At 46.1% G+C, this 13,476-nt stretch overlaps 1 protein-coding gene across 2 annotated transcripts in view; it reads right to left on the bottom strand.

The window, feature by feature from the left end:
• Positions 1 to 13,476, bottom strand: part of FBH1 (F-box DNA helicase 1) — a 925,111-nt gene that overhangs the window by 342,052 nt on the left and 569,583 nt on the right. For both annotated transcript variants that reach the window (XM_069229276.1, XM_069229275.1), the window contains 2 exons: positions 10,789 to 10,888; positions 10,578 to 10,699 (listed from right to left, as the gene is read on the bottom strand). In XM_069229276.1, the coding sequence (XP_069085377.1) occupies positions 10,578 to 10,699; positions 10,789 to 10,888 (222 nt within the window). The remainder of the gene's footprint in view (positions 1 to 10,577; positions 10,700 to 10,788; positions 10,889 to 13,476) is intronic.

Genomic DNA, 13,476 nt, shown 5'->3' on the forward strand with positions numbered 1-13,476 from the left:
TCTCACTTACTCTTCTTAGAGATGTGATGGCAATTAAAAATGCAACTTTCCATGTTAAGTATTGCATTTCACAAGAGTGCATGGGCTCAAAAGGTGGACCCATGAGTCGTGTTAAGACAATGTTGAGGTTCCATGAAGGAACTGGTGGTGTTCTTGGTGGTATAATTCTCTTTAGGCCTTCCATAAACGCTTTTTTGACTGGTATCCTAAATTGAAGTTGAGTGCGTAATTTGCAGGTAAGCTGAAATTGCGGTAAGATGTATTTTAATGGAAGAAAAAGCTAGCTTTGACTTTTGCAAATGTAGTAAGTATCTTACGATGTCTTTGGCAGATGCGTGTAAGGGCTGAATTTGATTATTATGGCAGTAATAAACAAATCTTTTCCACTTATTTGCATAGCAATGTCTAGTGGTAGGTTTCCTAGCTTGTTTTATGACCTCCATACATTCCTGTGTAAGGTCTAAGTGTCCGAACTCTTGGACTTCAGGAGCCAAATTGCTAGATCCAGCGATGCTGGATTTGGGTGTCTGATCTGTTGTTTGTGTTGCGTTAACAGATCTGGTCTGTTTGGTAGTTTGACATGAGGCACTACTGAGAGGTCTAGTAGTGTTGTGTACCAAGGTTGTCTTGCCCATGTTGGCGCTATTAGTATGAGTCTGAGTTTGTTTTGACTCAACTTGTTTACCAGATATGGAAGGAGTGGGAGAGGGGGAAAAGCGTAAGCAAATATCCCTGACCAACTCATCCATAACGCATTGCCCTGAGACTGATCTTTTGGGTACCTGGATGCGAAGTTTCGGCATTTTGAGTTTTCCTTTGTTGCAAATAGATCTATTTGTGGTGTTCCCCAGCTCTGGAAGTAAGTGTTCAGTATTTGGGGGTGAATCTCTCATTCGTGGATCTGTTGGTGATCCCGAGAGAGATTGTCTGCTAACTGATTCTGAATTCCTGGAATAAATTGTGCTATTAGGCGAATGTGGTTGTGAATCGCCCAATGGCATATTCTCTGTACCAGGAGACACAACTGTGTTGAGTGTGTGCCTCCCTGTTTGTTTAGGTAATACATCGTTGTCATGTTGTCTGTTTTGACAAGAATGTGTTTGTGGCTTATTATGGGTTGAAAAGCTTTTAGCGCTAGAAATACTGCCAATAGTTCTAAGTGATTTATGTGAAACTGTTTTTGCTGAGTGTCCCATTGTCCTTGGATGCTGAGTTGATTAAGGTGTGCTCCCCACCCTATCATGGAGGCATCTGTCGTTATTAAATATTGTGGCACTGGGTCTTGGAAAGGCCGCCCTTGGTTTAAATTTATATTGTTCCACCATTGAAGCGAGGTGTATGTTTGGCGGTCTACCAACACCAGATCTAGAAGTTGACCCTGTGCCTGTGACCATTGTGATGCTAGGCACTGTTGTAAGGGCCGCATGTGCAACCTTGCGTTTGGGACAATGGCTATGCATGAGGACATCATGCCTAGTAGTTTCATCACCAATTTGACTTGTATTTTTTGTTTTGGATGCATGGCCTGTATTACATTGTGAAATGCCTGAACCCTTTGTGGGCTTGGAGTGGCAATCACTTTTGCTGTGTTGATTGTCGCCCCTAAGTATTGCTGTGTTTGACACGGCAGAAGGTGTGACTTTGTGTAGTTGATTGAGAAACCTAGTTTGTGGAGTGTTTCTATGACATACTTTGTGTGTTGTGAACACCGTTCTAGCGTGTTGGTTTTGATTAACCAATCGTCTAGGTACGGGAACACATGTATTTGCTGCCTTCTGATATGTGCAGCTACGACTGCCAGGCATTTTGTAAGAACTCTTGGCGCTGTTGTTATTCCGAATGGCAACACCTTGAATTGGTAGTGTACCCCTTGGAATACAAACCTTAAGTACTTTCTGTGTGAAGGATGTATTGGTATATGGAAATATGCATCCTTTAGGTCTAGTGTTGTCATGTAGTCTTGGTGTTTGAGCAGTGGGATTACGTCCTGTCATGTCACCATGTGAAAGTGATCTGATTTGATGTAGGTATTTAATGTTCTGAGATCTAATATAGGTCTCAGACTCTTGTCTTTTTTTGGGTATGAGAAAGTACAGAGAGTAAACTCCTGTTCCTATCTGTTGGTTTGGTATTAATTCTATTGCTTCTTTCTGTAGCAATGCCTAAACCTCTAGTCCTAGAAGATCTATATGTTGTTTTGACATATTGTGTGTTTTCAGTGGGACGTTTGGAGGGAATTTGAGAAATTCTATGCAATAACCATGCTAGATAATTGCCAGAACCCAAGTGTCTGTTGTTATCTCCTCCCAATGTTTGTAAAATTTGCTTAGTCTCCCCCCACAGGTGTTATGTGTTGGGGATGTGTGACTTGGAAGGCACTGCTTGTTTTGAGGAGTTTTGGGGCTTTGGAACTTTCCTCTATTTTTTTGGAACTGTCCCCCTCTATATTGTCCCCGAAAACTTCCACGCAGATATTGGCTTTGATAAGTGGGCCTTGTTTGTGAGGTTGTGGCTTCTGTAGGTTGACCTCGAAACCCTCCCCTAAATTGTGTTTTGCGAAATGTGCCTCTGCTCTGTGGGGAGTAGAGTGCGCCCATGGCTTTTGCTGTATCAGTATCTTTTTTGAGTTTCTCAATAGCAGTGTCGACTTCCGGCCCAAACAACTGCTGTTCATTAAAGGGCATATTCAGCACAGCTTGTTGAATTTCCGGCTTGAATCCTGACGTACGCAACCATGCGTGTCTCCTTATCGTTATTGCAGTATTTACTGTCCTTGCAGCCGTATCTGCTGCATCCATTGCTGACCGTATCTGATTATTGGAGATACTTTGTCCTTCTACCACTTGTTGTGCCCTTTTCTGGGACTCTTTGGGTAAGTGTTCTATGAAATGCTGCATTTCGTCCCAATGAGCTCTATCGTATCTTGCCAAAAATGCTTGTGAGTTGGCAATGCGCCATTGGTTTGCTGCTTGTGCTGCAACCCTTTTACCCGCAGCATCGAATTTGCGACTCTCCTTGTCTGGAGGTGGTGCGTCTCCCGAGGTATGAGAGTTTTGCTCTCTTGCGAGCTGCCCCAACAACCACAGAGTCTGGTGTTAATTGCTGCGTAATATAAACAGGGTCTGTTGGCGGTGGCTTGTACTTCTTCTCCACCCTTGGAGTTATGGCTCTGCCTTTTACAGGATCCTGAAATATTTGTTTGGAATGTTTTAGCATTACCGTGAGCATAGGTAATTGGTATTGGCTATGAGTGGAGGATAGTGTATTAAACAAAAAGTCATCCTCAATTGGTTCTGCATGCAAGGTGACGTTATGAAAAGCAGCTGCCATTGAGACCACCTGCGTGTAGGATGTACTGTCTTCAGGTGGCGACGGCCTCACAGGGTAACAGTCTGGGCTGTTATCTGATACAGGAGCATCATAAAGGTCCCATGCGTCGGGATCATCTTGACTCATTGCAGTATGAGTCGGGGATTGCATCAGTGGTGGAGTGGCTACCGGTGATGTGTGCATTGATGGTGGTGAAGATGGTGGTGGAGTTGTTTGTCTTGCCACCTTTGCCTGTGGCTGCTTGTCCTTTTCTTGAAAGGCAAGTCTTCTTTTCATCTTAATTGGGGGAAGAGTGCTTATCTTCCCTGTGTCTTTTTGAATGTGGAGCCTTCTTTGAGTGTAGCCTGGCTCTACTGATTCAAGTTCTTTTCCAAACTTATGTCCTTGCATCTGAGAGGACAATCCCTGTTCCTCTGTGTAGGAACCTGCTTTCGGTTCCGAGGCTGGATGTTTCGGAATCGAAACCTTTTCGGTCGCCTTTTTGGGCTCCGAGGAAACCTTCTTTGTTTTCGGCGTTGTGGTGTCTCGGTGCCGACCCATTTCGGTGCCACTATCTCGGTGCCGAATTTGCTCGGAGCCGCTGTCTCGGGCCCGAGATTGCTGTGTGGCGGTATCTCGACCGGAGTCGGATGACTTCGCCACAAGCGTGCCCTTTTTCGGTGCCGATGATCGGTCACCTATTTTTCGGGTTAAGCCATGGCCTGTTGGCGGTGGCGTCCCCTGGGCTTTTGTTGTCTTCTCGTGAGTTTTATGTTTCGACGTCTTACTCACGGTTTTTGGCATTTCTTCGGGATCGAGCTCGTCCGAGTCCGATTCCTGGATGGAGAAGGTTTCTTCTTCCTCCTCGAAACGCTCTTGTCCTGTCGGCGCCGACGCCATCTGCAGTCTTCTCGCTCTTCGGTCTCTTAATGTCTTCCTCGACCGAAACGCTCGACAGGCTTCACAGGTATCCTCCTTGTGCTCTGGAGACAGACACAAGTTACAGACCAGATGCTGATCTGTATACAGATACTTGTTATGACATTTTGGGCAGAAGCGGAATGGGGTCCGTTCCATCAGCCTTGAAGATACACGTGGCCGGGCCGACCAGGCCCCGACGGGGAATCGAAAAAACCCCGAAGGGCCACCGGAGCGCTTCAAAAGTCGGTGTCGATCTGTTGTAACTAACCCGATACCGAACGCAAACAATACCGACGATTTTTCCGAGATTCTAACTAACTTTCCGACCCGAAACACGGAGCGAAAAGGAACACGTCCGAACCCGATGGCGGAAAAAAACCAATCTAAGATGGAGTCGACGCCCATGCGCAATGGAGCCGAAATGGGAGGAGTCCCTCGATCTCGTGACTCGAAAAGACTTCTTCGAAGAAAAACAACTTGTAACACTCCGAGCCCAACACCAGATGGCGGGATGTGCACAGCATGTGTATCTGCAGCTACACATGCCATCGAACATATATATATCTATATATAGATATCTTACTACTATTACTACTACTACTACTACTACTACTACTACTACTACTGCGGCCCCAGCCCATTGCTGTGCTGTAGGAAGATCGATTCCTTCCCTTCTCCCTTCCTCCCCTCCCCCCCCCACTTCCTTCTTTCTTTCTGCTCCAGCCAGCTCTGGGGGCGATGGGGCTTCAGGCAGAAATAACGAACTTCGGTGGGGTGCTATGACAGGCTAACCTCCCTACTTTAGCTGTGACTACCCTCTTTTCTACCTCTTTCTCCCTTCTAACCTTCTACGAGGCTACTACCTCTTATTTCTTCTATATTCTTCACTGTATTGTTATAGTTCTGACAATTGGGAACAGTGTGTGTGTGCAAAGTGGATGGCTGCGAGTGGGGTGCTGGAGAACTGCTTGCACAACAACCCAAAACATCTTGAGTTGCCCCTTGCTGTAGAGTGGAGGTAGCCATCACGCTCCCCCCCCTTCTGGGTGCTCCTGGAAGGGATATCAGCAATCACACACAGTTTGGTCAGACACTAGTTGTTTGGAGGCGTTTACCCGGAGAGGGATGTGAGCGATTGGGTGGGGTTATTTTTTGGTTTTGGAGTTATGCGTTTATAAAATTGGTGAGCTGTGTGCTTTGTAATTGGAGATACTGCAGCAAAGCGCGGAGAGAGAGATGTACTACTATGTGTGCGCAAGGCTGGTACACGGGCTCGGGCCGGCGATTGCTGACTGGGGTAGGCTGAGGTGGGTGAACTAATGCACGTTATCACCTGGAACGTGAGGGGGTTGAACTCCTTTGTAAAACGCAACAGAATACATACATACCTCAGACAAATTGATGCACACATTGCCCTACAGCAGGGGATGCACTTGATGGAAGCTGAAACACAAAAAATACAAAAGGGGATGGCTCTATTCACCCTATTCTAAGGGGGTGCCAATACAGGTTGGCTCTGGGGTACCATTCCAGCTAAGGGGGCTAATGGCAGACATGGCGGGCCACTATGTACTCCTGCATGGGAACTATGATGGGCCTGAATCCGGCATCCTGAATATATATGCCCCCAACTCTGATGATGCTGAGCTTTTTAAGAATCTGGAGCAAGAACTATTACCCTACATTGGGATGCCCATTATCTGGGCAGGGGACTATAATTGCGTCTTAGACGGTGCTTTAGACAAATGCCCACTGAAACTGGTCACAAAGCCCCACATGACCCATAGACTCCAGCAGGTCATGACCAGACTGCAATTTGTCGACATCCCATGGACACCCCATGTCCAAAACGTACATACAGCAGGTTGGATCGATTTCTGTTAGCAAATGACGGCACTCTAGATGTCCAACAGGTGGCCTACCAGGTCAGATTCCTATCGGACCACGCCCCCCTGGGGCGTGCTGGACAGTGTGAGACTCATCCCCCCAGGCCAGCGATGCCCCTGTGGTGAATGCAGCCTGAGCTGCTTGGGGACCCCGAATATATATATACAAATGACAGCATTAAATAGATATTTCAGGGAGAACTGGAACACAGCCCAGGTAAGCAGAGCAGAATGGGAGGCCTTAAAGGTCGTCATACGAGGTGAAAGCCTTGGCAAATCCTATGGTATCAGAAAGAAAATGGAGCTCACACAGCAGGAGGGTATCCTGACTACGCTCCAAAGCAGAGAAGGAAATAGTAATGTGGATGAAGCAAGCCGTCAAGAGGTAAATAGGAGAATAGGGGCTATTTAGAATAGGCTGGATAGCTATGTACGCAAGGACTATAGACAGCGACTCTAACGAAAGGGAGACCGCTCTGGACACATGCTGGTTTGGCTACTCAAGCGCGAGAGACCCCCGCCAATAATCCTGTCGCTCCATGGGCCGACCGGGGAAATGTTATTAGGACAAATGTGGGTTAACTTACTCCTGAGGGATCATGTGAAGGGCATATACACCTCGTCTGGGCACAAGGATTGTCACCAAGTGGGCGAGGACCTGGACGGCCTCCGGCTCTCTAGGTTAGCAGAAGCACAGGCACAGAAGCTTAAAGGGGATGTAACACTGGAGGAGCTGCAGGAGGCCCTAGGGGCTATGCCCTACAGAAAAGCACCGGGACCTGATGGCCTACCGGTTAAGTTTTACGGTACATACTCTGCATCTGTCCTTCCTGGACCACTGGAAACACTCTGTGAGGCCCATAAGGACGGTGCGTTGCCAACGCATATGAAGGATGCCTTGGTAGTAATGATACCGAAACCGAGGAAGGACAACGCCAACCCCAGCTCCTATCAGCCATTGTCCATGCTCAATGTAGATGTAAAATTACTTGCTAAAGTACTGGCAATGCGCTTAAGCCGTTTGGTTACTCATATGGGACATGAAAATCAGTGCAGATTCATGCCGGGGAGGGGAACTCATATGAACCTGCGGAGGCTCTCTCATGTAATACATGAAACCTGGGACTCTGCAGCGCGCACCACACTGGTTGCCTTGAACATAGAAAAGGCATTTGACACTCTTTCTTGAGATTACCTATGGGAGGTGCTGAACCGAATGGGGATTGGACTGAACTTTCTGTCATGGGTGCGCCTGCTGTATACGGCACCGCGGGTAAGGGTAGCACAGGGGCAATAGTGTCCAATCCATTGGTTATCGAACACGGCACGCAGCAGAGTGGCCCACTGTTGCTGCTCCTGTCTGCGCTAGCAATGGAGCTGCTGGCTGTGCAGCTCAGTGCAGGACTCCAGGAGTGGTGCATAAGGGTGGGGACCAGAACACACATCTTATCACTGTATGCAGATGACGCCCTTGTGTATGTCACCGACCCGGAACAGTCGATCCCACTCCTTTTGCGTATGACAGATGACTTTGGGGGGATCTCTGGGCTCCATGTTAACTGACAGAAGGCGGTCTTATACCCCATGGCGTCTCAAGCGACTCATGAGATGCCAGAACTCCTGCAGGCAGGCCTAACATGGGAAACTGAGGCATTTCAGTTCTTGGGTATTCGTGTGACCCACTCCCCTCAACTAAAATATGAGCTAAACATGGGTAGGGTGATGGACAGACTTCGGGCCTCTGTCCAATTTTGAACCACACTCCCATTGTCAGTTATAGGCAGGGTAGCGCTGAGTGAAATGGTCTTGCTTCCACGCTGCCTGTACATCAGGTAAAACACGTTCTGCGAGCTGCCTCCCGCATTGTTTCGCCAGCTGGATAAGCTGCTGCTGTCCCTAATGTGAGCGGTTAAGAGATGTAGAATACACCTTGAGGTGCTGAAGCTGGACCTGGCTGACAGTGGATTGGGGCTACCAGATCTCCACCTATATTACATGGCAGGTTTGCTGCAGTACGCGGATATGTAGTGTGATGATGCCCCCAACTTGGAAAAAAACCACTGGAAGGGTTCACATGCTTATCTAGGCTTCCAAGCCTTCTCAAGGGTGGTTCTAGACTATCGGAGGCTACTCCCTTTGTAACATTGCAGGTGTCGAGAGTATGGGAGTGGGTGGTGACTCGGGTATTGCAGAGGGCACCCTATGCAAACCTGCTCCAGATCTGGTGTCACCGCCCTTTTGCATGCGTCGCTAACACACTGTAAGATGGCGAGGAAGCTTATGCAATAATGTGGGGATTTATATCAAAACGGCTCATTTGTAACCTTAGGGGGGGCTGAGATCCTGTTTGGGACCAACCAAGGACAATTCCTGCAATTTACTAGCTTATCACGAATGGCCCGGGAGATTTGGACCTCCTTTCTGGAGGAGCCCACCAAGTTCCACCTCGCGAGGGAGCAAATATACCCAAGCAGTGACTGCGGTCTCCTCTCCCGAATATACGCAGCCCTAAAGAAATGACAGACAGATAGATAGATATACATGTGATGCGAGCAATGTGGGATGTGGACCTGGAGATGCCACTTACAGATGGGGAATGGAATGGGGCCCATACACGAGTGAAGGAAGGGTATAGTAACGCTAGATTTAAACTGAGGCAATTTTACTATTTGCACAGAGCGTACCTGATGCCACAGTGCCTTCATAGAATATTCCCAACATGACCTGATGCATGCGCACTATGCAGCATATCTCCTGCCACTTTCGGTCACGTCACATGGCAATGCAGTTTCCTACAACCCTTCTGATGTCAGACAGTAGGAACACTAAAAGGCAGCAACGCCAGTGAAAGTGAAGTTAACAATGTGGCACTGCTTGCTGGGATTGCTGCCCATCCACAAAAAAAGGGCAAGAAATGGCACACAGACTCGCGCAGCTGGGGCTTGCACTGGCTAAGAGGCGCATTGCCATCCAGTGGGCTAACCCGTACCCCCTGACATGCAATAGATGGCTGACTGATCTTCTTGAATGGGCGACGGCTGAGGGATATCGACTCCGCAGGATCCGTACAGATGAGCACACAGAGCGAGACCTGAAGTCCTGGAATAGTATGATTGAGCAGTTGCATGGGGGAGGCAAGGTGGGAGATGGGGATACCTCGGCAGATGAGTCCCCCACCCCGAGGTGAAGCACCCATGGACATGCTGAGACCAACAGTGCCTACAGACCCTGGGGCTTCCCCTCACCAGTGGTGTCCTGGGACACCCCCAGGAATGTGAGTTGGTGGGTTATGGGCCGGGGCAGGTCAGTCGCTCTGCATCTTGACCCATCCCTTCACGGCCCTATCGCCTGATTTGGTTGCATGCCTGTCTGCTGGGTGTCTGCTCCCCCCCCCCCCAATGGCCTTGTGCCCCTTTATTACCTAGGCCGTTGGAGCACATTATCTGCTCTCTCTCCCTTACTGAACCAAGTAACCATGCACTGCAGAACCACTGTCTAGTTGTTGTTGTTCAATGTACCATATATTGTGATTTGCACTGCTCTGTCTAATTAACTTCCACTATGCTGGAAGCCTTTCAACACCCAGAGGTTGACCGCCTAGAAGTTACCTTTGTTTCTCGTCTGCCAATGGATCATCCGATCGCTCTGTATTACTTTGGGGAGCCTGGAGTACCCACTTACATCTGGGCAGAATGGACAACGAATGAATACCGTTGTGGGGCGATGTATTGATGCAAGATGGTTGCTCGTACTGTGATGTGATTTAACCCCACCAGTGCTCGCACTTCTGAGTTCCTTGCTTTGTTATGGAAATGCCCATGCTCAGTTAGAACTTGTGTGTTGATCTTTCTGTACCCTTGATGGAGAGCACGGTTTGGCATCATTGACACAGAGGCGGCACCCTTCCAGGGAAGCGTAGGTTTTATCTCCCTTTTTGTCTGTTTACTTTATTGTATATGGTTTTGTTTTGAGTGTTATGTTTATTTTTTGATGAATAAATAAAATTTAAACAAAAAGAAAAAAAGATATACCGATCCAAGTAATTTTACAACTCTTCTGAACTGAGGTATCTCTCAAGTGTCTCTCCAGTAAGCTTTCTACAGCTACACTGCAGCTAGGGTGAGGGGGATGAATGAGAGGGAGCATCTATTGGCTTTCCTCCTACAAGCACCGCTCCTTCCCTTTCGTAGCTAAACAGTGAAGTTTTGTATCCTCCTTTACAAATAAAAAGATAAAATACCTTCAAGATTGATGGTGATATATAAAACCATGTGAAAACGAAACAGAGTCTGATTTAGACTTTGGTGGACAGATATCCATCACAAATTTGACAGATATTCTGTCCTCATTATCACAAGTGCCACCACATATAATGTACTTGTAATAGAGAGCACAGGGTATCCATCTCTTTGTACATTTTCTCAAGTGCTTTCCAAATATAAGAGATATTAATCCTCTTACTCCAATCAAGTGTATCCTGGCAGGCCTCTCTCCTTCAGTAACTCTCACAGCTTCTGAAAATACACAGCTGTTGGTTCGGGACAAAATGGCAGTCTGGCCTCCTGAGAACCCATTGATTGTTCCTGGAAGAAACAACCCATGACAAAAATTAAAACCAAAGTAACTTTACCTTTTAAACTCACAAAATATTTTGAATTTACTTTCAGTTCACCTTTTTGACGTCCTCCGACCAATGTTTTATTCCGGAGGTTCTTCGTGACATCCAGAATTGTAGCACCCACGTAGGCAATCTCAGCACCAAATCTGAAACTCTTTAAATCAACACAAAAGAGTAACGGACATTGAGTCAAAACTTCAACATTACAAAAGCATAAGAGGAGAAACGCTGTGGTAAGAATATTGCACCATCCAACACTTATACTACTAATCGCAAACAAAAAGACATGCCTGTCAGTGTTGAAATGCACATTCACAAATGCTGATTTAGTTTCTTAAGTTATCCCAAATAATTTCTGCTTCATCTAAAACTCTTACATGGTTGTGCAATAATTATGAAGAGACAAATCATGTTTTCTACCTTTAAATCAATGCAATGACTGCACCTTGTCAAGACTGAAAATAATACAAATACTGATATTTGCAAACAGAACAAGCACTGGCAAAGTCAATTGGCCTGGCCATGCACATATTTGTTGTAACCTCAAGTAATTAATAGATGTCCATTTCACGTCAGAAAAAAACAGCATGAAGTCTTTAACAAGACTGCAGCCCTTGAGAACTGTATTAGATCTCCCTCTCAAATCGGAGGCAACTGCTTAACAAGTCTATCACAAAGTCCAAATACCTCAGGTTCTTACTAAATGTCTTTCTTAGTTAAGATGCAACTGCTTAAAATGTTCTTCACAAAGTCGAGAGGGTGTAGCTTCAACATAAAAATGTACAAGCCCACTTTTTGCAACTCTAATAAATTGTGCTCGAGTTCAATAGGATAATGTAGGGAAACAGATTTTTTTACAGGTTTATCACCACATTTTGCCGATATTTTGACTACTAGATACTGGTGTAATGGCTCTGAAATGCCCTGAGCCCTACTAAACAGGACTCAGTGCAGGTGCTGTGACCCTTATAATAGTGCATGGCTAAATGGCTTGTCCCCAATTCTATAGCCTAACTTAATTGTATGTTCCCAGTTTTATGGTACCAGGGGTACCCAGAGCTTGTAAGAGTGCACTCCCCAATCCGTGCCTGCAACCCATAGTGGGACAAGGTAAATCAAGGCTCCCAATTTGCCACAGAACACTGGAAGGGTAGTTTTAAACTGTATCTCCACTTTGATATTTAAAGCAATTACAAAGCCCAAACTCCCCTTTTAATGTATGTAAGTCACCTCTGTGCCAGGCCTAACAAGCCCCAAGGCAGTGTGCGGTATATTAGGAAGTGGAACATGTACTTTTACATGTTCGCACAGTAAAATCCTTAAATTGTCGTTTTTACTGCAGAAGGGCTAAGATACGGAGTTACAAGCTGGCACCCTAACACTGGTAACCTTTGGATGCGACTACTAAGGGTGCTACTGCTTGGTACCAAAAGACTAAGGACCTGGTTTAGAGTTTGGCAGTCAGGTTACTTCGTCACAAACATGAGGGATATCCTGTCTGCCGTATTACAATCTCCATAGGCTTAATAGGATCCTAATACGGCAGACAGGATATCCATCAGATAACCCCTCCGCCAAACGCTGAATCACGCTCTCAATGAATGAGATCCGATTCAATGGTTAGACCACATTTAATTTAAGTTGCCACTTCAGTTGCCCGAGGTTTCTAGTGTCCATTTACTGATTTACACAGGGCTTGTCGTGTAGACAGCTTTCTACCCACCTGGGGAGACGTGCTAACGACTCCCAGCAAATGACACAACAGGGGCCTGCATGGGAAACAGGAATTACCTCCCTCCAGCGGAAAGCCATATAGGATTAGCTCAAAAGGAGAGCTTCAAAGGAGAAGTCACCTTTGAAGGGAAAATGGGCAAAACGTAGGAGAGAGACACTACTGTTTAGGCAGAAAGGCAGGCATTGGAGACAGGAGAGGAGAAGCCAGTTATCAAACAGTTTTTTTCAAGGGGCGTTATACCTATTTATACAAGTAGATGGAACATTATCAATACATTCCTCTATTATCACTAGTAATAGGTAGGGAACAAATATAAAACCTAATACCTATAGATAAGGTCACAATACAGAATTTAGCGAAAGTTTGCTCAAAACTACATGGCTGCCTTTTACGCTTTGTAAAAACAAGCCTTTAGCCAATTAGATACCCCCTATCGATATTTACTGTGGTACACCATGGCACAATATATTACTAAGCATTTTAACAATTATAACTTTAACAATACTTACACTATTTACACTTACTATTTATTTATATTTACACTAAATAGCACTTGCATGTCAGATTTTATTCTGAGCACATTAGATCTACATCCGTTCACCCACTTTCACGTCACTTCACTCTGAGACGCCACTTTACCCTACTACTCTACGCCATTCCACTCTATATCACTAAACTATACACCACAGCACTCTACACGAATCTACTGTACGTCACTGCACTCTATACAAATCCAATAAACCACTCCACTCTACCACACTCCACTGCATGCTATTACACTAGATGCTAATCCATTCTACAACATTGCAGTGTATGCCACTACACTTAATGGCTTTCCACTAGAGGCTACTCTACGCTGTTCCACTGAACGCAGCTCCACTCTACGACACTACATTCTATGGTATTCCAGTCTAGGCTTGCCACACTACTCGAGTGTACAACACTGCACTTTAAGCTATTCCACTTTACTCCACATCATACTCTATGCCACTTTAGTGTATCCCACT

The sequence above is a fragment of the Pleurodeles waltl genome, chromosome 4_1 (genome assembly GCF_031143425.1).
Source record: "Pleurodeles waltl isolate 20211129_DDA chromosome 4_1, aPleWal1.hap1.20221129, whole genome shotgun sequence".
NCBI lineage: Eukaryota > Metazoa > Chordata > Amphibia > Caudata > Salamandridae > Pleurodeles > Pleurodeles waltl.